Source organism: Ursus maritimus, unplaced genomic scaffold (assembly GCF_017311325.1).
Source record: "Ursus maritimus isolate PB19 unplaced genomic scaffold, ASM1731132v1 scaffold_24, whole genome shotgun sequence".
Taxonomy (NCBI): Eukaryota; Metazoa; Chordata; class Mammalia; order Carnivora; family Ursidae; genus Ursus; species Ursus maritimus.
The window spans coordinates 15,786,995-15,811,288 of record NW_024424897.1 but is presented as its reverse complement, the minus strand read 5'-3'; the positions used below and the strand labels follow the sequence as shown (position 1 = coordinate 15,811,288).

At 37.8% G+C, this 24,294-nt stretch overlaps 1 protein-coding gene across 3 annotated transcripts in view; it reads left to right on the top strand.

Moving 5' to 3' along the window:
• The window catches only part of TLK2 (tousled like kinase 2), a 105,798-nt gene that overhangs the window by 44,337 nt on the left and 37,167 nt on the right, over positions 1 to 24,294 (top strand). For all 3 annotated transcript variants that reach the window (XM_040640431.1, XM_008693583.2, XM_008693585.2), the window contains 3 exons: positions 5,756 to 5,923; positions 19,547 to 19,642; positions 20,855 to 20,947. In XM_040640431.1, the coding sequence (XP_040496365.1) occupies positions 5,756 to 5,923; positions 19,547 to 19,642; positions 20,855 to 20,947 (357 nt within the window). The remainder of the gene's footprint in view (positions 1 to 5,755; positions 5,924 to 19,546; positions 19,643 to 20,854; positions 20,948 to 24,294) is intronic.

The window sequence follows — 24,294 nt, the reverse complement described above, 5'->3', positions numbered from 1 at the left end:
ATAAAGATATATATTTTTTTCTTTTTCCTCGTCTTGACATGAAGAGATAATATCTTACTCAGTTTTCAATCTCTAATACCCAAAACAGTGCTTGGCACAAACAGTAGGTGTTCAGAACTGTTGAAAGGAAGAATCAATGGATAAAGAATTACTTTAGCTTTTTTCCCCTAAGTGGTTCTTTTGTATTTTTTGTTGAAAACAAAAAAGGACCTAAAACACGAGCCTTTGAATGCAGGAGTTTGGTAAACTGCAGCCCACAGCTGGAAAGCTAAGAGCGACTTTTAGATTTTTAGAGTTGTAGAGACAAAGAAGAATATATCGCAGACATGATATGTGGCCTAAAAAGCCTGAAATATTTGTCTGCCCTTCACAAAAAAATGTTTCCAGGAAATCATTATAAAGTTAACTGCATGTAATCATTACTTAGGTCAAGAAGTAAAATATTTCCAGTACCCTGGAAACCTGTGTGCTCTTCTCTGATTACAACTCTCTCCCTCTACCCTGGAAACAACCACTGTTCTAATTTTTGTGATTATAATTTGCTATTTCTTACAGTTTGACCATGTATGCATCCCTGAACAAAATAGTTTCATTTTGTCATTAAGTCAATTTTGTTAATCGTGGCATTTAGTCACAGTGTTTAAATTTTCTGTATTCTGGTTTTGGGCTGTTTGTTCTAGCAGTTACTAAGAGAGCTGTATTCGTATCTCTCATGGTTGTGGGAGTTGTTTGTTTCTTCTTGTATTTATGTTTTTGCTTTGTACATTATTAAGTGACTCTCTTCATCTCTTGCAATACTTTTTGCTCTAAATGCATTAAATCTGATATTCAGTATATCCGAACCATTGTATGGCATAGGTATTTCCATTTTTATACTATCAACTTGTCATTATTATGTTTTTAATATACCTGAAGAATATATTGTTGAATTTTTTCTTTATTTAGTCTGAAGTATTTTTTTAGCTTTAGCATTTATTTTATTTGCATTTAATTTAATTATCATTATATTGGGTTTAAATACACCATCTTTTAATGTGTTTTCCACTTATCCTGCATATTCTCTGTCCCTTTTTCTTTCATTTCTTGCCTTTATTTGGGTTGGGTTTTTTGGGGGGGTGGTGGGAATCCTTTCATATTCTCATCCTCTGCTCGTAGCTAGGTCCTGTTCCATGTTCTCTTAGAGATTGCCACATGTATCTTCAGTGTGCCTAGGTTTGGTGTTAAGAGTGTCTTTATCCTCCTCTCAGAGAAAGGATGATATCAGAACATTAACTCCATTTACTTGCTGCTAACTTGGTGGTGGTGGTATATGTTTGTATTTTGTTTCGTTTTGTTTTTTTTTAGCCTCATACAACATTATTATTTTATGCCGCCAGTGTTCATTTACATCTTTCTTTGTACTTTTTTCCTTTTTGCATCTTACACCTTCCACCTAGGGTCACTTTCCCTTTGCTTGAAGTACCCCTTTAGTATTCTTTTATATGTATCTGCTGGGGAGTTAACTTTCTAGGTTTTTGTTGGCTTAAATAACTTTATTTTGCTTTTATTCTTGAAAGGTGTTTTTGCTGTGTATGTTAGTTTGGCTTTCCCCCCCCCGCCCTTAACAGTTGAATGTATTATTACCATCTTCTGGCTCCCATTATTACTATTGAAAAAAACAATTTTCATTTACTTCTTATTTCTATGAAAGTATCTGTGCCTTTTTTCCCCTGGCTGCTTTAAAAATCTTTATCCGTGGTGTTCTGTAGTTTCACTATGATGCGTTCTTTTAATGCTCTTGCTTGTGATTTGTTGGGCTTCCTTGTTGGGTCTTGTACCGGTTCTGGATAATTATTAGCCATTGTCTCTTCAAATATTATTTCTGTCCTGTTTCTTTTTCTTCTTCCTGTGAAATTCCAATTAATTGTATGTTAGACCATCTCACCTTATCATCTTGCCTTTTAACTTCTTTTTTCTATTTTCTTTTTGTCTCCATCTGCTCCATTCTGGATAGTTTCTTGCCTTTCAGTTCCCAGATTCTCTGTTTTGTTGTATCTAACTTGCTGTTAACTCCACTGAATTCTTAATTTTTGTTATTTTATGTTCCCTGCTGGTATTTTCAAGCTCATCTTCTCTTATTATTTTTTGTAGTCTAGTAGACCTTGTTTTGTAATCTGTATTTGATAATTCTGGCATTTGAAGCTTTTATGAATCTGTTTGTTGTCTCTTGTATGAATCTATTTGTTACTCCTAGCTGTTGCTCCAGGCTTTATTTCTTTTATGCTTTGTATTTTTTTTCTTTTTTTTTTTGACTGTGTGCTGCTCATTGTTCCTGAAAAATAGTTTGTGAAATTTCTTTGAGATCTAAGACAAAGATGTGTTCCTCCAGGGAAAATTTTTATTTGCTTTTTCAAGTGCCTAGAGATTTCACCCATCCAGTACTACTTTCAGCTACTGAATTTGTGGCTTGCATTTTGTTTGTTTGATTTCTTTTGTTTGTTTGTTTCATCTACCCATTCAGTATTGATCTGGATTGTGTTAACATTTCTCAGGGGAGCTCCTGCCTCCTGCATTGCCAAGGCAACTTCCTTGTAGTTCCCTGAGGGTGGAGGAAATTTTTCTTCTGGTTTACATTTTCCCTGAGAATGTAATCCTTTGGAAGCCCTAGAAGCTTGAAGTGTGAAGGGTTTCCAGTTGAACTCCCTGCCCCCAGTTGGACTTTGTTTGGCCTTTGATTATCTGCTTGGCACCATGTACCCTGGAAATGGAAATTCAGGATCAGCAGGTACCCTTAGGGCAAACGTGACTTTGGTGCTTCATTTATGTGTCTTGTGTTCCTAATTTCCCTTAGATTTTGCCCTGGCAGATCCCTACTATTTTATCAACTCTCCAGTGCTTTGAATATCTTTTCCCCCCTATTTTGCCTTATTTTTATGATTATTTTCTAAGGGAAGTTTAGTTCAAACATCCTAACCTGCCGTGTTTCCAGAAATACTCTAAAATCTTTCAGCCCTTGGCAAATATTTATTGAGTACATAACAGAATGATTAATTTTAGTATTGCAGCTTCAGAGATACACTCTCCCAAGTAGTGCAGATATTGTTGTGATTGGGTATCACGAGTGCTTTGGAGCCTGAATTTAAATAATTGCATTTGGTTGGGGTAGGAGTGTTGGTCTCAAGGAGGTAGATTCTACTTACAGATTAAAAAGTTAAATTCCTTTGTCGGGATCATTTTGGTTTATTTTACTTTTATTTTCTAAAATGAAAATGTTAAGTAGTTTTTCCTGATGAAGGAATACATGCTGACTATGAAAGTCCAACAATTCAGAAGTGGTAAAATAGAAAGTCTTCTCCAGAAGAACTATTATTAAAGAGTTTAGTGGGCATAAATGTATACATGTATGTTCATGTAATTGACTTCCTCATTTCTGTTGCTTATTTATTTAACCAATATCCTGTAAACATTTTTATATCCTATAAATAGTGCTGTGATGAATGTCCTTTTTTATATATGTGTACTTAGGCATTTCTTTTCCTTTGGATAAATTTCCAAACTATAATTCCTAGTCAAAGAATATACTTTAAAATGTCATCCCATAATTGCTAGCAGATTATCAGCAGTTTGTGGGTCCCAGTTTCTGCATACTGTCCTCTTAATACTAAAGTTTAGTGTAGTAGTCTTTGTCAGTGAGAAGAATACCTTGTTTTACCTTGCATTTCTTCATTAGTGATGTTAAACGTCTTTTCATTAGTTTAATGGCCTGTTGGATTTCTCTTTTCATGCGTATATAGGCTCTTTGCCATTGATTTATTGGAGTATTTGGGTTTTTTCTTCCTGATGAGTAGGAACACATTATTTTTTAAGATTGTTAACTCATTGTCATTTATATGGTAAACATTTTTGCCTGTTTGTAATTTTGTCTTTAAACTTTGTGTTGACTTTTGCCATTTGGGTAAAAAAAATTTGGAGTCAAATTTATCAGTGTTTTTCCTTTATGTCTTACTGGTTTTGTGTTATTCTAAGATGTTCCTATGTGGTTTGCATTTTTAATGTCATGTTTAAAAAGTCCTTCACCACTAGGAAGTCATAAAAGTACTTGTTTATATTTTCTTGTGATTTTTATGTATAAGGAAGCAGTCTACTTTTCCCTTTTTTCTAATACCTATGCAAATATCCTGCCATCTTTTTAAAAAGTTCCCACTAATCTGAAATACACTTTAATTGCAAATTGTATATCTGTATTATATGGGTCTGTTTCTTGAGTTTTTTATTCTGTGCCACTAATTGATTGGTCTGTTCATGTACCAGTATTATACTGATAGAGTTATGTTGTTTTGTAGTATGTTTGAATAACTAGTCAAGTTTCCCTGCTCTTCTTTATCAAAACTTATGTGGCTAATCTTGATTATTTTTCCAAGTGAACCTCAGAATTAATGTGTGAAATTCCACAAAAACAACCCCCCAAAAGAAAGCAAGAGTTAACCTCTGTGATCGCTACACCACCATAACACTCTCTCTTGCAGAAAAAAAAGAAAAAAAAGAAAAACAAAAGTAAACAAAAAGCCTTAAGCATTGGCTTTTAGAAAGATTTGACATCTATAAAATTTGAATGCAGGAGCGTGGTATCACTGTGTAGGTCATGTTTTACACCTGTCAGTGAAGCTGTGGTTTTTCTTTATATGTAACGCTCATATTTCTTAAGTTTATTTCTAAACTTATTTCTATTTTATAGATTTTTGAAGAGTTTGAATCTGTTTTTTCTTCCATTACATATTCTGATACTAATTATTTGTTTATGGGGTAGCAATTGATTTTTGTATATTTATTTTAAATTCAGCCATCTTACTGAACTCTTGTTGTTTTGCTTAGTTTCCTTTGTGAATAGTTATATCATCCAAAAATGACACTTTCCAGTCTTTAATATTTTCCAGTGTTTATGCCTCATTTTCCCCCCCTTATCACATTGGCTAAACCGTCTATAATAATGTTGAGATATTTGTGATATTAGCATGTTATCCCGTCTAGTTTTCCTAACCTTGATGGAAGTGTCTGTGGTACGGCACCATTAATTTATGTTGATTTCTGAAAAAATACTCTATCGTATTAAAGATGGATACTTCCAATGTTATTTGTTCTTGTTTTTTAAAAGTTGCCCAACAATGTGCAAATCCTTTTTGGCACCTAAAGGGAAGAATCTTGATTCTCCTTCCCCTACCATTAACGTAATGAATTATATCAGTAAATTTGCTAATAATGAACCATTTTTACATTTCTTGAATAAACCATACATAATTGTGTTATATTATTCTTTTAGTGTTCTATGGAGCTTGTTTTGCTTGTATTTATTTTTGATTTTTGCATCTAAGTATAGTGTGGTGAGGATAGAATTGAGAGTGAAACTCTGCCTGTAAATTAGGGGACAACTGTCTTAATCTTCATTTACCTACAGGATAGAAATAACATTTCTTTTGTAGGTTTGAGGGTATTTTGAAGTTGATTTGTTGAAGTCTACAAAGTAAACTGCAAATGCAGTTATGCAAATAAAGAGCAATTAAAATGTAATTTTACAGAGTTCGAGTGAGATATTAACTCAGATTTATAAATAGGTTACAGTCCAGTGATACTGTTGTTATGCTTTCCACATTCGTTTTCAGAGAAGGTGTTTTTCAAAATACTCTTATTTTCGATAACTGTGTTTTAATCTGTTATATGTTTTGGCAGTTTCAGGTCTTCTTTCTCATGTAATTTGTGTGTTCTGTTTAATGTTTTCCAGCGGCGAGTAGAACAGCCCCTCTATGGCTTAGATGGCAGCGCTGCAAAGGACGTGTCAGAGGAGCAGTCTGCTCTGCCCACCCTGATGTCCGTGATGCTCGCAAAACCTCGGCTGGACACGGAGCAGCTGGCACAGAGGGGAGCTGGCCTCTGCTTCACTTTCGTTTCGGTGAGTACCGTGGCTGAGTGGATGGCAGATCCTTGTTGCCCTGTAGCTCCCTTGGTACAAGGGGCTGAGAGAGACTGCTTTCCTAAAGTCCGAGCACAGCAGGAGCGCCTGGGTGGCTCAGTTGTTGGGCATCCGACTCTTGGTTTTGGCTCAGGTCATGATCTCTGGGTCGTGGGATCAAGGCCCATGTTGGGCTTCGAAGCTCAGTGCTGAGTCTGCTTGTGTCCCCCCCCCCCATACTTACGTGCTCTCTTGCTCTCTCAGATAAATAAAATCTTTTTTTTTTTTTTTAAGAAGCAAATAAACTTAAAAAAAAAAGTCTGAGCGTATCGGGAAAGAAAATGTGGTTTTAGGTTGACAGAGAAGTAAAGAAGGTACAGATCGAATTCCATTACAGCCAAAGTACGTGTCTAATTAAAAAAAAACAAAAACAAAACTTCCAAACTCCAGGCATCACTTATTTGAAGCAGTATTCAGGTCAGTAAAATTTTAGCATGTAGGCAGGCATTCTGTAGCATGTTTGCCAGTCATTTTCCCTCTGTGGTATTTGGGTGACCTGTATGCTTGCCTTTCTCACCTCTTCACAGTTACTTTTTCCAGGAATATTTGGCTACTGGTTGGCTGTTTTCATCTTGCTTCTTTCTCTCTCCTTAAAGAACCAAGAATTTGAGTACTATGAAAATTTGACCCTACCTGTATTTGCCAAATTATAATGCAGTTTGACTCAAAAGTTATTTTTTTTTTATTTCTGTGCCCGACTATGGATGGTGTGAAGCAAAAGAAAGCCCCATTTCCCTATTCCATTTTTAGGGGCCTCTTTCAGAGCTGATATCACCAGTGATCCAAATATTTTTCTCTTCTGCTGGTCCATTTTCCTCACTTACAACCTAAATTTCCTCTTTATTTGCTTTGTGGATTCTGAGTCATTAATCCACATGCAGTTGTGTATTAAAGGCCATGAGAATGGTGGGTGCCTTAAGGAAAGGAAATGAAAATTTTGAAATAATTAGATAGAGAACCATTTGGAATACTTTCTTACAGTTAATTGCTTTTCCTCAAGAAAACATTACAACTTTTAAATTTACAGAATTTTTTAATCATCAAAGGAATTTTTTTGTGTGTGAAGGCAGTATAATTTTATCCGTGGGTGGCAAAAGAAACACAACATAAAATGGGAGAATTGACCAATATAATCCTGTGGGTGGGCCTGACAGCAGTATGCCATAGTTGGTATGAGAATGTCATGGTTCTCTATAGTATTGTTCTAGAGAACGTGTCTGTCTGTGTGTGTACGTATGAATTACATTGTGTGTTTACTATTCACTGACTATTAAATCTTCATCTCAGATCTAACTTTCTCAGGCAAAACCTTGGATAATCAGAGGTTTATTTGTCCTTATATTCTTTTATTGCCTTAAAAGCTATCTCCATTTCCCTTGAGGGGAGTTCCCTTTGTTCATTGCACAAATACTTACTGAATGCCCACTATATGACAGGCATATGGTTAAGTACACAGGAGGGGTGCCTGGGTGGCTCAGTCGGTTAAGTGTCTGCCTTCGGCTCAGATCATGATCTTGGGGTCCTGGGATTGAGCCCCACATTGGGCTCCCTGCTCAGCAAGGAGTCTGCTTCTCTCTCTCCCTCCCACCCTCCCTCCCTCTCTCTCTCTCACTGTCTCAAATAAATAAAATCTTAAAAAAAAAAAAAAAAAGCACACAGGATTTTGATCAGCAAAACTCAGTCCCCTAATGTGAGCAAGACTTCCATAAAAGGTATGGGCATGCAGGCTGGGGTTGGGTGACTGAGCAGGATAACCACCTGCTCAGTCCTATCAGCTAGTACACTCAGGCTGTCAGAGGAGTTGCAGATGCTACAGCCGGATTGTTCTCATGTAGAAGAGAGATGGCAGAGAAGAGTAAGAAAATGATCGTCCTGTCATTGAAAGAGTATGAAAAGGGGCACCTGGGTGGCACAGCGGTTAAGCATCTGCCTTCGGCTCAGGGCGTGATCCCGGCGTTCCGGGATCGAGTCCCACATCGGGCTCCTCGGCTGGGAGCCTGCTTCTTCCTCTCCCTCTCCCCTGCTGTGTTCCCTCTCTCGCTGGTTGTCTCTCTGTCACATAAATAAATAAAATCTTAAAAAAAAAAAAAAAGAAAAGAAAGTATGAAAAGAAAGGCCTAAATGGTTTGGTACAGTTCTGAATCTCTTTGCTTCTCTGTAGTTCCAGCCAGGGTATAAGCTTAGTAATACAGAGAAAGAAGAAGGCAAAAGGGAAATGCTGTGAGTCAATAAAGATAAGCAGTTTCCAAAAAGATAGGCAAAGGCTATGAGCAGACAGTTTTACAGGGGAAAAAGACAAATGACTAATAATATGAAAAATGCTTACCGTCAGCCATGGAGAAATGCCGAACATAACCAGGTAACACTTTTGACCTATCAAAGTGTCAAGGACAGATACGTTTGATAATCCTCAGTGTAGGTTACAGTTTAGACACACATGCAAGTTTTATACTGACTCTGAATTGGTACAGTCACTTGGACAAGTCGGTAATGTATCTGAGTGTTAAATATATGTATCCTGGAGTCCAGAAACTCCATTCCAGTAAAACTATACAAAGATGTTTATTGTATTGTTTATAATTACAGAAATTGGAAGCATTTTCCCTTCACCACTGTTTCAGAGGAGCTTGGAATGAGGGTATCTATGACCTCCACACTGCTAACCCCAGGGATCGTTCTCAGAACTTATCTGTCCCGCGTGATTCATAAGCCACAGTTGATGACTCCCTTCTCCAAGCACATGCTCTTCTCTTGGCTTCCATTCTTTTGGTTCTTCCTCATTTCCCAGACCACGAAACAGTGGAGTGCCCCAGGGCTCAGGCTTCAGACTTTTGTCTACCTTTATTCTCTACGTAATCTCATTTAGTTTCTTTGCTTTAATTATCACCCATATGCAGAGCTTTTCCAAGTTTGTATCTCCAGCCCAGAACCCTGCCCTGAATTCCAAACCTATGTAGTCAGGTGCCACTAGTCTTTTCTTTGTCTTTTTTATTTTATTTTATTTTATTTTATTTTATTTTATTTATTTGACAGAGAGATAGTAGGCATACAAGCAGGGGAAGCAGCAGAGAGAGGGAGAGGCAGGCCCCCCACTGAGCAGAGAGACCAACGTAGGGTTCCATCCCAGGAACCTGGGATCCTGACCTGAGCCAAAGGCAGAGGCTTAGCTGACAGATCCACTCAGGCGCCCCTCTTTATGTCTAATAAGCATATCAAATCTAGTATGTCCAAAACTGAATTCTTTATTCTGTCCCCCTGCTCCAAACCCATTTCTTCCAAGGCCTTCCACATCTCAGTAACGGTCAACTCTCCTTCAAATTGTTTAAAAACCATGGAGTCATGCTTGTCTCTTCTCTTTATTTTATATCCCCGTTACAAATCCATCAGCAAATTACTTACTGTTGAGAATATGTTCAGAATCCTACCACTTCTAATCCCTTCACTACTGCTACTTCAGCTAAACCATGGTCTCCCGCTGAAGTTATGGTACTAGCCTCCCAGCTGGATTCTTTTCTCCGGCCTTTGTTTCCTTTTAATCTGTTCTCAACAGATCAGAGTGATTCAGTCACACCTGCTCAAAGGTGCTGAAAATGGCACATAAAGCCCTTGCATGGGCTGTTTCTTCCCATTGTACCATCTCTTACCACCCTCTCCCTTCTCTACCGGATTCCATCCACACTGGCTACCTTGCCTTCTCAAAGGTACCTGGCATGTTCTTACCTCAGGCCCTTTGCACTTGGTGTTGCCTTAACATTCTTCTCCCCCATAGTAAGTAAGCATGCCCTGCTCCCTCTCAGTCTCTAGTCTCTACCTCAGTTTACCCTATTAGAAAGGCATACCGTAGTTAACTGTAGGAAAGAGCAACTCCTCCCTGCCCACCCCACACAGAGCCTAGCTGCTGTGTCCTACTTTGTTTTTCTCCTTAGTCTTATCACCAGCTGACCTGCTATAATTTACTTCTTTGTCTGACTCTTCCCCCCCTCCCCCACTGGAATATAAACTCCATCAGGTCAAGGACTTTGCTTTGTTCACTTTTGTATCTCCAATGCCAGAACAGGATCTACCCTGACACACGCCCGGGGTAATGGGGCAATTCTGTGTTGCATGAATTGATAAAGGCATCCTTCATAAAGGTCTAGAGGAATGCTACACAGTTGACAGAAGTAGTGAGATAGGTGTATATATAGGGTTTTGGGTTTTTTTTTTAAGATTTTATTTAAGAGAGAGTGAGTTTGCATGGGGTGGGGGGGGAGGGGTGTTGGTAAGAGAATGAAGGAGAAGCAGACTCCCCACTGAGCAGGAAGCCTGATACAGGGCAGGATCCCAGAACCGGGAGATCATGACCTAAGCCGAAGGCAGATGCTTAAGCAACTGAGCCACCCAGGTGCCCCAAGGTATCTATAGCTGACCCTTGAACAACACGGGGGTTGGGGCACCAACACCTCCGGTTCAGTCAAAAATCATGCAGTGTAATTTTTGATTGCGTAGAACTTAACTATTAATAGCCTTCTGTTGACCAGAAACCTTACTGAAAACACAAACAGCTGGTCAACCATATTTTGTATGTTACTTGTATTGTATATGGGTATTCTTAAAGTGAGCTAGAAAAAAAATGTTACTAAGAAAATCATAGGAGAGGTCGCTTGGGTGGCTCAGTTGGTGAAGCGTCTGCCTTCGGCTCAGGTCATGATCCCAGGGTCCTGGAATAGCCCACTATCAGGATCCCTGCTCACTGGGGAGTCTGCTTCTCCCTCTCCCTCTGCCCCTACCCCCCACTTGTGCTCTCTCTCTCAAATAAATAAAAATAAAATCTTTAAAAAAAGTCATAGGAGAGGGGTGCCTGGGTGGCTCAGTCAGTTAAGTGTCTGACTTCAGCTCAGATCATGATCTCAGGATCCTGGGATCAACCTCAGCTTCGAGCTCTGCACTCAGCTGGGAGTCTGCTCGTCCCACTCTCTCTGGCTTTGCCCCTTCCCCTCCCACGTCCGCACCTTCTCTCTCTCTCTCTCTCTCTCTCTCAAATAAAATCTTTAAAAAAAGAAAATCATAGAAGAAAATACATTTACAATACTGTACTTACCAAAAAAAATGCACATATAAGTGCACCTGGGCAGTTCAAACCCCTGTTATTCCAGGGTCAATTGTTTATGCTAGCAGTGAAAGATGTCTCGATATGAGTTGATAAATAAAAGTAGCAGGTGGCAGAATATTTTGAGTTTGATACTTTAAATGTTTAAAATCATATTGTTAACATAATTTTATATGGCACTTTTTGAGGGTAAGGAGGGGCAGAGGGAGAATCTTCAGCAGGCTCCACGCCGAGCTAAATTGTAAAAATAGTACATGGATATGGCCCACAAAAAATTAAAGTGTTGGAGAAGAGTGAAAGTCTTTTCCTTTGCACCTGTCAGACAGAGATGTAACCACTATTCACAGTTTTAGATTTTCTACCGATTTACCATTTTAACTTCAAGTAATGTACCTCTTATTTAATTAACTTTAAGTAAGATCTCTCTGCTCCCCGTTACAGGAGATGAGTTTAACATACTCAAACTATCATCCAGCTGCTTTCTTATCTTTCAGTTTTTTAGTTTTTGTCACATTGTATGTGTGTAATATTGGGTTTTTTTATTTTAACTATATATTTTATTTTATTTTATTTTAACTAATTTTCTGTTTTATAAATTATTCTAAAACTTGCAAACACATAAGGAGCATTTATTATGGTTTCATATTAGGCAGAGCAAAACTCCCAAGTGATCTTACTGGATTCATGAAAAACCCATCCTCGTTGATCAGTTTTGATCCACTGAGACAATTCTACTTGTCAGGGGCTTTGGATCTTCTTTTTTTTTTTTTCTTAATGTCAAATTTATTATTTCCTTGAAAGCTACATTTTTTTTTTTAAGAATTTATTTATTTGACAGAGAGAGACACAGCGAGAGAGGGAACACAAGCAGGGGGAGTGGGAGAGGGAGAGGCAGGCTTCCCGCTGAGCAGCGAGCCCCATGTGGGACTCGATCCCAAGACTCCGGGATGATGACCTGAGCCGGAGGCAGACGCTTAATGACTGAGCCACCCAGGCGCCCCTGAAAGCTACATCTTTTAACATTATATAAGATGTTCTTAAAAGTTTTGATTTTTTTAAAAATGTGCTTTTGTTTTATATTGTTTTATGCTGAAGTATTTTAAAGTACATTTCAGAAATCCTGACCCTCCTATCTCTGAATAACTTAACAGGCATTTTCTAAGAAATACTAACATTTTCCTAGATAGTTGAATTAACGTTATCACACTTACCGTTTATTGGTATCTATTCTTATGTAAAATAGAAGTTTCCTCTCATCATCTGGCCCTATTTGGCTACATTGACATATAGTGCCTCTAGAAAGGCAGGTTAAATGCTTAGTTTCTTACCTTTTAATTACCAATTTTAGTTTTATAAATAAAATTTTAATTTTTAAAGTAAGGAGTAATAGCTGTATGAAATGGTGACAAATAACTTCCTCTTCGTTGATTACTCTGGCCTCATGGGTTTTCATGGATGTATATCCAAAGATATAATCAGTCCTGGTGTTTAGCTGGTTACAGGCTTTTTTTACCCTTTCGTCAGTTGATGAACATCTGCATTGTTTCCACTTTTTGGTCATTATGAATAATACTGCTGTTAACATTCATGTCCAAGTTTTTGTGTGGGCATAAATTGTCATTCTTTTATTTATATACTGAAGAGTAGGGTTGGGTCATATGGTAACTATTTCTGTGGCACTGCCAAACTGCTTTTTAGAGCAAGTGTACCATTTTACACACCCAGCAGCAGTGTGAGGGTCCTCCACATCCTTGTCAACACTTGTTGTCTGTTGTTTTGATTCTGGCCATCCTAGTGGGTGTGAAGGGATAGCTCATTGTGGTTTTGATTTGCATTTCCTGAATACTAATGATATTGAGCATTTTTTTTCATTTGTTTATGGCCGTGTGTATATCTTCTTTGGAGAAATGTCTATATAAATCCTTTGCCCATTTTTAAATTGGGTTGTCTTTTTATTGTTGTAAGGGTTTGAGTTTAATTTTGAAAAAGTCCAGTTTATCTATTTTTTTTTCCTTTGGCTGCTTTTGCTTTTAGTGTTGTAGCTAAGAAGGCTTTACCTAACATAAGGTCATGAACCTCTCTACTCCTGTACTTTCTTCTCAGTGTCCTTTTAGCGCTTATATTTAGGTCTGTGATCCATTTTGTATTATTTTTTTATGTATGGTATCAGGAATGGGGTCTAACTTTATTCTTTTGCATGTGGATATCCAGTTGTCCCAGCACCATTTGTGTGAAAAGACTGTTCTTTCTCCATTGAATTGTCTTGGCACTCTTACCAGAAATCAGTTGACCGTAAATGTAAGGGGTTTATTTCTGGACTCTCAATTCTACTCTATCAGTCTGTATGCCTATGCTTATGTCAGAATCACAGTCTTAATTATTGTGGCTTTGTAGTACTTACGTTTTGGAATGAGGCTATGTGATTCCTTCAACTTTGTTCTTTTTCAGGATTGTTTTGGCCGTGGGATCCCTTGCCTTTCCCTAAGAATTTAGGATTAGTTTTTCAGTTTCCACAAACAAACCACCTGGGATTTATGTCAGTTGTGCTGAATCTATTGATTAATTTGGGGAGTATTGCCCTCCTAAGTCTTATATTCCATGAACATGAGATAACTGTCCATTTATTTAGGTCACTTTATTTTCTTTTAATGTTTGCTTTTTTCAGTGTATAGATCTTGCCCTTCTGTTAAAATTATTTCTAAGCATTCTTTTAGTTGCTATTGCAAGTTTTCCTAATTTTATTTTGTTTTCAGATTGCCCATTGCTAGAGAAATACAGTTAATTTGTATATGTTGATCTTACATCCTGTAATCTTGTTGTGATTGTGTTTTAGTTCTAATAATTTTCATGTAGGATTTTCTGTATACAGGATCATGTCATTTGTGAATAGAGATAGTTTTACTTCTTCTTTTCCAATCTGGATGACTTTTATTTTTTTTCTTGCCTAGTTGCCCTCTGATAGAATGTTGAACAGAAGTGGTTCAAGTGGATATCCTGTCTTGTCTTGTTCCTGATTGTAGGGGGAAGGCATGTGATCTTTGACAGTGTTACGTTAGCTGTATGTTTTTTCAGAGGTGCCTTTTTTGGGTTGAAAAAGTTCCCTTTTATTCTAAGTTTATTGAGTGTCTTTATCATGAAAGAGTGCTGGATCAGGGAAATAAAAATCAAAACCACAATGAGATACCACCTCACACCAGTCAGAATAACTAAAATTAACAAGTCAGGAAATGACGGATGTTGGCAAGGTTGCAGAGGAAGGGAACCCTCTTACACTGTTGGTGGGAATGCAAGCTGGTGCAGCTACTCTAGAAAACAGTATGGAGGGTCCTCAAAAAGTTGCAAATAGAGCTACCCTACGAGCCAGCAATTGCACTAGTAGGGATTTTTCCCAAAGACACAAATTAATGATCCCAAGGGGTACCTGCACCGCAGTGTTTATAGCAGCAATGTCCACAATAGCCGAACTATGGAGAGCCCAGATATCCATTGACAGATGAATCAGTAAAGAAGATGTGGGCGCACACGTGTGTGTGTATACACATACATACATACATACATACATACGTACGTACATATGATGGAATATTACTCAGCCATCAAAAAAAGAAATCTTGCCATTTGCAAGGATGTGGATGGAACTAGAGGGTATTATGCTGAGCAAAATAAGTCAGTCAGAGAAAGACAATTATATGATTTCACTTGTGTAGAATTTAAGAAACAAAACAGCGTAGGGGAAAGGAGGGAAACATAAAACAAGATGAAATCAGAGAGGGAGACAAACCATCAGAGACTCTTAATTATAGGAAACAAACAGGGTTGCTGGAGGGGTGGGAGGTAGGGGGATGGGGTAACTGGGTGATGGACATTAAGGAGGGCACATGATGTAACAAGCACTGGGTGTTACATAACACTGATGATTCACTGAACTCTACCTCTGAAACTAATAATATACTATATGTTAATTAATTGAATTTGAATTAAAAAATGAAAGAGTGCTGGATGCTTTTTCTGTATCTATTGAGATGATCGTGTAGTATATCATCTTTGTTCTTGAAGTCTCTCCACTCTTTTTTTTCTCCATTGATGCTGTTTGTCCTGTATTAGGCATTTTTACTCTTAAAACATACTTTTTACCTCAGAAATTTTTATTTTACTGTTCCTTGATTATTTTTCTCTGTTCTTTTCCTCTGGAAAGCCTAATAGATTGTGTTTTGGAGCCTCTGTGTTGTTCACATTTCTTAACTTTTCTCTCCTTCTTTGTTTGACTTTCTGTTTTATCTTCTGGGAGGTTTTCTTGACATTGTCTTCCAGATGACCGATTCTGTATTCAACTGTGTTCATTTTATTATTTAGCTAATCTGTCTTACTTTGTTAAGTTTATTTTTCATATTCTTTGCTGTTTTTTCATTTTCATAGCTGTAGTATCCTTTGGCCCTCTTTGAACTTTTTATTTTTAAAGTTGTTTTAATTGAATTACCTGTTTTCTCTTGGATCTTTGTCTTTTTATGTTGTATCTTCCCATTTGTGCTGTTGGTTTCTTGAAAATGTGTGTTTGGCTTTAGTTGAATGAATTAGGGTGGTAAATAGAGGTTGTTGGCATGTGTTCTCCTGTGCAAGTAGCATCGTGCTGCTCCCCAAAGGGTGGGAGGGCTGACTGAGGTCTGAGTGTCCGGTTGACTCTGGGCAGAAAGACCAGCTCCTCCACAAGCATCAAAATAAGGAGGGCTTTGTTTTGATGGGTAAACTCTTTTACTCTTCGCAGTACATTCCATTTCTTTCTCCATTATATCACTTGTGGACGGTAGGGGTATTGTACTTTCTTTGCTTTTTTCCCTCAAGCCACAGTATTCACATCAGGAGCCATCCCTCCCCTGGACCCACTTATTTTTCATTTTTAAATATTTACTTTTTTTTTTCCAGTTTTGTTTAAGACATCTGTTCTTGTGCTCTGTCCTGTCAGAAGTTAGTAGTATCCAGTCCCCTCAGTATGCAAGGGGGGATCAAAGGGGACCTTTACTGGACCTTATAGGTTTTAAATTGTGTGGTAATTGTCACATGGATACTCCTGGTTTTTGCAAATGTTAGGTCTCAGTGTAAAGTTTTCAGGAGCTCCCTTGAAAGGACCCAGCCTGTTTCACTGGTGATGTTTTGAGCTATGACTTTATTTCACTTTTTCTGTTGATTTGAACCCAGCTACTTTTGAATGTTTCTTAAAATTTAAAGTTTTAAAATATTTCTGATCCATGACTCTTGTTTCTTAGTGCTGTTATGATTTCATTTAAAAAATATATTTGCATATCAGGAGCGTCTGGGTGGCTCAGTCAGTTAAGCATCCCTCTCTTGATTTCAGCTCAGGTCATGATCTCAGGGTTGTGAGATTGAGCCCCGCATCAGGTTCTGTGCTGGGCTTGGAGCCTGCTTAAGATTCTCTCTGTCCCTTCTCATCCCCCCCCTTACTAAAAAAAAAACAACCTTTGCATATCGGTAGGACTTTGGAGATCCAGCTTACCGTCATGAATTTGAAACCATATTACCTATATGATAGGAATAAGGAATACAGACATCTGGGGAGAGTGTTTTGCAAGGCAGGGGTTGGACTAAATTTACAACCACAGTGGCCTGCTTAGCGAGGCCAGCAACTTCTCTTCTTATTGGGGAGACTGTAAACTCTTTGTTTTCCAGTTTTGCATTTCTAGAGTTTAACCAGGAGCAGGCACAGAGGCTCACAGTTAATATTGAATGAATGATCAGACTTAGAGCATTTTTCTCTACTGTGGACTCACTTGTCACAATAATAGGTCCTTATATTTCTGTAGTTCTTTTACCTTTTGAAGGTATTATTTTCATTTTTATGAGGATTTGCCACCTCCTAACCCGTGTCGCACTTGCTCAGCTAACTTTTTGCATTTTTACTTATCATTGGGCTATTTGTACATCTGTTTTTACAGAAAGCTTTAATTTGGAAACGCCCCACTGAATTACATTCTAGCCCCCCCATTTGCCGGAAGAGAACTTAGGATCAGAAATGAGCACATGTAAGAAGGCATTTTAGCAAAGCGTGTACACCAAAACCTAGAAATTATAGAATAGCCTTTTAGTCAGTCATGTGATTCTTTTTTTTAAGGGGAGGGGGAGAGGAAGAGGAAGAGGGAGAGAATCCCAAGCAGACTCCCCACTGAGCGCAGAGCCCTGTCAGTGGGTCGGGTGGGATCTCAATCTCACGAACTTGAGACCGTGACCCGAGCTGAAGTCAAGACTTGGATGCCAGTGGACTGAGCCACCCAGGTGCCCCAGCCATGAGCTTATTGGGTGTTATTATAATTATAGTTGTAACAGTCATATTTGCTTAGAAATACACTTTAAAAGGAGAGGCTTGTAAGAGCAATCTAATGATAACTGAAGGAGATAATGCTAGTAGTTCAGTGTAATACTTGAGGTTCATGATGATGACCCTTATTAACTAGTAAGTAAACAAAAAGGTTTGCTGCATCATAAAGAGTAAAGAACATTTTCAGTGCTGTGGCCTTCGCTACACCGGGCTCTGCTCACGGCTTTAATCACTTCCAGGCTCTGCACGTTCAGGCTCTGTGAGATGCTTTCTCGTTTTACTTCTCTGATCCCCACATCAGTTTTCTCCCTTCTCTTTGTGTTCACGATGTGCTCCCAGGAATGATCCGACGGCCTACTCTTCTTGACTGCTTATTTCCTTCAAATCTTAACTCTGATACTACTCCTTCCCTGAGGAATTCATCCCTGACGCTGGATTAGATTATGTGCCCTGTTGTATACTCTTACGACACTTACCCCAGTTGGAGTTTTGTGTTTATTATATGATTATTTATTTAACAGTTTCTTTCAACAGATATTTACTGAGTGCTTAATAAATCTTCTCCAGGATTATGAACTTTATTAAGGCAGAATAATGACTGGGCCTGTGGGTTTTGTGTCTGTTTAACTTGGTCATTGTGTCCCTAACACCTAACATAGTGCTTAGACATAGGGAGTGAGCAGTTGTTGAATGAATGAATGCAAATGCAGATAATACTGCCTACCCTACGTACAAGCCTGCTTGGGACAGTATCCCTAATTGTTAATGAGAGCTGGTCAGTCTGCTGTGGCCCATGAGAGTGGTTCTTATGGATACAGGTAGCCCTTAATTCTCCCATTTACTAGCTCTGTGACCCTGCAGAGTTGCTTAATAACTCTGATTTGCATTTTCTTTATCTATAAATGGAAATAATAATAACTACTTTATAGGGTTTTATAAGGATTGGCCTGTGACCATCATAGTGATGCAGTTAGTGGGCAGTAGTTACTCAGTAGGTAGTGGGCACAACATTGGTCCTATGTTAATGAATAAGAGAAATAGTTTAAGGAATATATAGAAAGTATCAGAAAATTCACACATGTGGAAACACTACATTCTCTGATAGATTGTAGCAGTAGGTGTATTGCCATTAGCCCATAATCCTCAGAATATCCAGTATTTCCTGATTATGTCTGTGATGGGTTGTATCGTGTTAGGTTCATTCTTGTTTTTAAGAGGATTTTGGGGGCAATGTGCCTGGGTGGCACAGTCAGTTAAGTGTCTGACGTCGGCTCAGGTCATGATCTTGGGGTCCTGGGATCAAGCCCCACATGGGGTTCCGCATTAAGGCAGGCAGTCTGCTTGTCCCTCTCCCTCTGCCTCCATCCCCATCCCCATCAATCTCTCTCTCACTCTCTCAAATAAATAAAATGTTAAAAAAGTAAAAAGGACTTTTGGGAGTATGATTATGTATTCCTAAATAGTTAAATTGTATTAAGACTTAAGCCTTTTAATTTTAAAATGTCTTAGAATGCCCTATCACTTGCGTCTGAGTTACAGTCAGCAAGTGACAATATTCGAAATCATCCTGGATTTTTGGACCACTGTGTTCATGGATAATGTTTATGGATTTAGATTATTCTGAATAGTAGTTACAGTTCTTTCTGCCCAGAGTCCCAGGCCTCCCCTGTGCAGTGGATGCTTTACCAGCCTTTTCTGACAAGAGCATATTGCCATATAAGTGAAAAGAAAAGAAAACATGTTATTACAGGAATAATTTTTAATTTTCTCTAATTTACGTATTTAAAAATTCATTTGGGCACATTTGATACTTCAAACTATTTACAGGGACATGATCCATGCTATCATGTTAAACCTTGCTTCTCATTTAAATTGTTTTACTTTCATCTTGGCTGTACGGCCCTGACTTCTGACTTTCATCCCAAGGAGTTTGTTTTATATAATTGTTTGCATTCATACAAATGTTTGTGGAGGGGGATGCCTGGCAGGCTCAGTTGGGACTCGTGATCCCAGTTTTGTGAGTTCGACCCCCACATTGGGTATAGACAATGCTTTTAGAAAAATAATAAAATCTAAAAAACAAAACAAATGTCTGTGGAGAAAGATGCAAAACTTTCTAGTGATTGGTTGATATACTTTATTACAGGCTCAGCAAAACAGTCCATCCTCTACGGGATCTGGCAACACAGAGCATTCCGGCAGCTCCCAAAAACAGATCTCCATCCAGCACAGACAGACCCAGGTAGGTCGGTGATCAATATACAGAGGCAAAGATGTGCTTAGGAATAATTGCTAACCACATACAAAATCTATGAGTCCTCTTTTTGTCTTTCTTTTATTTCTCCAACTTTACCTCATTATTTGTGTGTATTATACTCAGAGCTTGCATTTTGAGTATTAAAGTCTTTTGGAAGGTGCTTTAACTTTTTGAGGTGTTTCTTTACCAATCTGGTGTGTTGCAGAGAAATCCTTATACTGTAGCATGGTATTGAGTGAGGAAAGAGCACTTACTGTGGAGACCTCTAGGCCTGGGTTGAAATCCTGGCTCTGCAACTTACAGTATCTTTTTGGGCCTCAGTTCTTGAATGCAAATTATCTGTAAAATGTGGTTGGTTATCTAGTTCTCTCAGACAATGTATACAAAATGCTTAGTAGGGCAATGCTTCTAATGCACTTCAGTGAATGTGAATTCCCTACTTTATGAAAGTAGTTCATTTATTCCTTGTACCTCCTTATTTGACGAGACCTAGCTAGACTCCTTTAACATGTGGCACACCAACATAATTCCCTCCTTAAAGAGTTTTCAGAAACTCTTTAACTTAGGGAATGTTGTGAACATTCAAAGTTAGTATCTGAAAAGGATAGTGGATACATCCTCCGTTCTGTAGTGTTGAACTAGCCAAATAGTACACTGTGTTTTCTTGAAGTCTCTTGGCAGCGTGTTGCCTTCAAGACAAGATGCTTGGCAATCTAGGAGAATTTCTTTAATTTTAAGAGCTATACAACCTTCAGGAGCAGATTTTAATTTTATTTGAATGAGAGCTTTTGGATAGTTGAACAGACTTGATTCAGAAAACCATTTCTCCCCTTCTTATTGTTCTTTGATTCCACTAGGTGGCGTATTAGTTCTTTAGAGATTTGGGTCCTCTCTCCTCTGAACTCCTTTTCTATTCAAAGTTAGTTTCATTTCTAGAGTAGTATGTTTCTGTATTGCTCAGTGCACAATCATTTGAGAATTCATGTATTTGATACCAGAGTTAATATGTATTTGAAGTGCAGGTGTAGCAAAATATAAGGCTTAAATAGGATGAGGAAAGCGATTTAATTTCTTTAGCCATGTGGTTCCAGGCTATCTATGTTTGCAAGTACTTTTTTCCCCCAGAAAAGTAATGAGAAAAGTATAATGACATGTAATATTTTGAGACTAATCTTAATTTGTTTTCTCTTTGTATAGTCTGACCTCACAATAGAAAAAATATCTGCACTAGAAAACAGTAAGAATTCTGACTTAGAAAAGAAGGAGGGAAGAATAGATGATTTGTTAAGAGTAAGTATTAAAATGTGGTAAGAGATTTTACGACAAGCACTGATTGATACTACGTATATTTGGATTATGCACATATTATCATAATTATTGTCACCAAATAACAAATAATAAACATTTGGATATTTTCCTTTAATCTGAGGGAATCTGAATAGGAACTAGGATCAAACCGATATTCTTTTTTTTTTTTTTTTTTAAAGATTTTATTTATTTATTTGACAGAGATGGAGACAGCCAGCGAGAGAGGGAACACAAGCAGGGGGAGTGGGAGAGGAAGAAGCAGGCTCATAGCAGAGGAGCCTGATGTGGGGCTCGATCCCATAACGCCGGGATCACGTCCTGAGCCGAAGGCAGACACTTAACCGCTGTGCCACCCAGGCGCCCCCAAACCGATATTCTAAGTTCTGTCTTTAAATTGGAAATCTTATGTTTAGGATTTTAATATTTAAATATACACTAGAGAAATAGATATATGGAGTATTGTGTTTCATCTGGAACTGTGAGAAACAACATAAAATATTGTTTTTTTATTCCAGAGAAATTACATTCTTGTATTTTTAAAACTATTTCACAGGTACTTTTCAGCCCTACATTTGCATTTTGTGTCTTTTATAAGTATTTGTCTGAAGGTTTTTGTGCTTACAAGAAAAACTTCAAAAATCCCTAATCTGGAATTTAAAAGATACTTCTAGGAAATACAGCATGATATTTTAAAAATAAATTTTTAATATGCAGTTTAGCATATTGACTAACCCATTCTCTAAAAATCTTTGTTTTTTATTATAAAAGCAGTATATGTTCTTTATAATGAGTTTAGAGAATACTGAAAAATACAACACCCGTAATTCCTTTAACCGAGTAAAACATTTGTTACATTTCCCTCAGTAATTTCGAGCCATTTGCGGCATACACACACACACACACACACACACACACACACACACACACACATATATAAGTGCATGTATAAATTAGTCTTACTGATCTTAAATAAAATTAATTAACAATTTAATCTTCTGCAGTGATTTAGAAGGTGTAGGTGTGATCATCATTTGTACTAATGCAGTAGTTTTCCAGCTGGCTCCATGGGGCCCTGAAGGTTCTGTTGGAGGAACCTCCAGGGCTCCCATGACACAGCTGGGTGCAGATCTGCAGGTTTTCTTTCTTGTTGGGTAAGACTGTTTGAAGAAAGGATTTTGTTTATTAACAATAATAGTAATGTTTATTAATAAAGATAATAAAAGTCACTGTATTTGTGATTATCTCGCTCCAGAAGATTTTACCTCTATTTCTGTAATTATCAAAATATAATAAAAAGTAGTGTATTTGACTCCCTCCTATAAAACCTGGAATTGAGCACATATCTAAACCATATGCCTGGTCTGAGTAACATCTGATGTTTTAGACTATCATCATTCATTATTTTAATATTTTAGATAAGAAGAAGTCTTACATTATAGTTTTATGACCTAATTTACAGTAATTAGTTACACATGTTAAACTTATTCGCAGTACATTTTTTTCATCACAGTTTTTGTCTTCTTACTTTCAGTTGACTGGAATACATTTTAAGTAATTATTTTTCAAGGAGGATATATCAGTGTTAAGTTTTTTGTTTCCTTGTACATCTGAATTCTTTCTCTTGCCTTCCCATATAAAAGGTATTCTTTTTGTGTCCTAACCTGTTAGCCTTCTCCTCTCACCTTATTGTAACACATACATACACATGTGTGTGCACCTTTTACATTTTCTGTTTTTTTTAGCATTTACTATTTCTGAGAAGACTGTGACCAAAGGAACAAACACTGTAATCTGTTTTCTGTGATGATTATAGGCGGTCTCTCCCCTTATTTTATATTTCAGAAAATTTTGCCAGGGTACATCTATACATGGGTCTCTAAATTTTTATTCTGAAAATGTGTGGTTATGCTTAGTTTTTGCCTCTTTCTGTCTTACGTTGGCCTCTTCCTTGGTTTCTGGTTTGAATCCCCGATCTCTTCCCTTTATTTCTATCACTTCAAGTCTTATTTAATATGATTGACCTTCTTTTCTGAATCTCATTAAACATTAGTCTGTCTTCCTTATATTTTCTGCTGTTTACTGTATCTTATGTCAATTTTGATTCTATTATTTACATTTTTAGTGTACTTGCTTTTTTCCCCTTACCTAATTCATTTTCTTACTCCACGCTGTACATTCTTTATGGTTTTTGGCTCTGATTTCATAGACACCATGTCTTTTTGTGTTTTATGGAATATGACAAGCTGTATTCTGAAATGTTGTTTTGATTCTTTAGGGAGATCATTTTCATCGTTCTCAAGCTGATGTTCTTTTTCCTTACTCAGAAGTATTTTTTACTTAAGTCTGTTCTTTGGTTGTTTCCTTTACTCCATCTTTCAATGAGGAGAGGCATAGTTAGTACCTACCTTCTGTCTTTCATTGTTAGCATATGTTCTTGCTTGGGGTTGCTCTTATTCCTGTTCTTGTTCATATGGGTGCTGCTTGCATTACCAAGATTTTATTTTTATTTTATTTTATTTATTTTTTAAAGATTTTATTTATTTATTTGACAGAGAGAGCGCCAGTGAGAGAGGGAACACAAGCAGGGGGAGTGGGAGAGGAAGAAGCATGCTCCCTAATGCGGGACTCGATCCCAGGACTCTGGGATTACGCCCTGAGCCGAAGGCAGACACTTAACAACTGAGCCACCCAGGCGCCCCAAATTGCCAAGATTTTAATTAGGTAGATTGTGGGTTTAAAAAGCTCCTAGCCCAATTTCAGTACTGACAGGGTTTTGTCCAGAGAAGCTCTGCTGGACTGAAAAAGGATCATGGGCTCATCATCTTTCGTCACCTGACTCTTAAGATTGAAAAGATGGATTATATGAAAAACTTGAATCCTGACTTAGTATGCTTTTTGAATTTGAAAAACTGTCTGCTTTCATTTTCTGGGAAGCAGTATGCTACCTTTACTCACCATTACCCACTTTCTACTCCCTTGTTTTCTGAAGGTTGTAGTCTTCTCTTTGGCTGTAGAACAATACCAAGGGAATGGAGACGTCAGAAAGGAAGACACCAAAGGCAGTTGCCATATTTTTCAAGTTGATTAGAATTTGTGTTTCTGATCTGGAGGGGCAGGGAGTGAACGCTCCTTAATGTCTCCTTTCAGGCAGGCATGGGTGGTTTGCTGGATTTTTCCATTTTGGTGAGATGTTGGATAAGGCTGCATCAGGAGGCTATAGGCAGGTGCTGTTTTAAACCTGAATACAAAGTTGTTAGTGCTAGAGAACCACAAAAATTTAGAGTTCTTAAAATTTTCTTGTGTTTTGGTATGCTGGGTGGCTCAGTCAG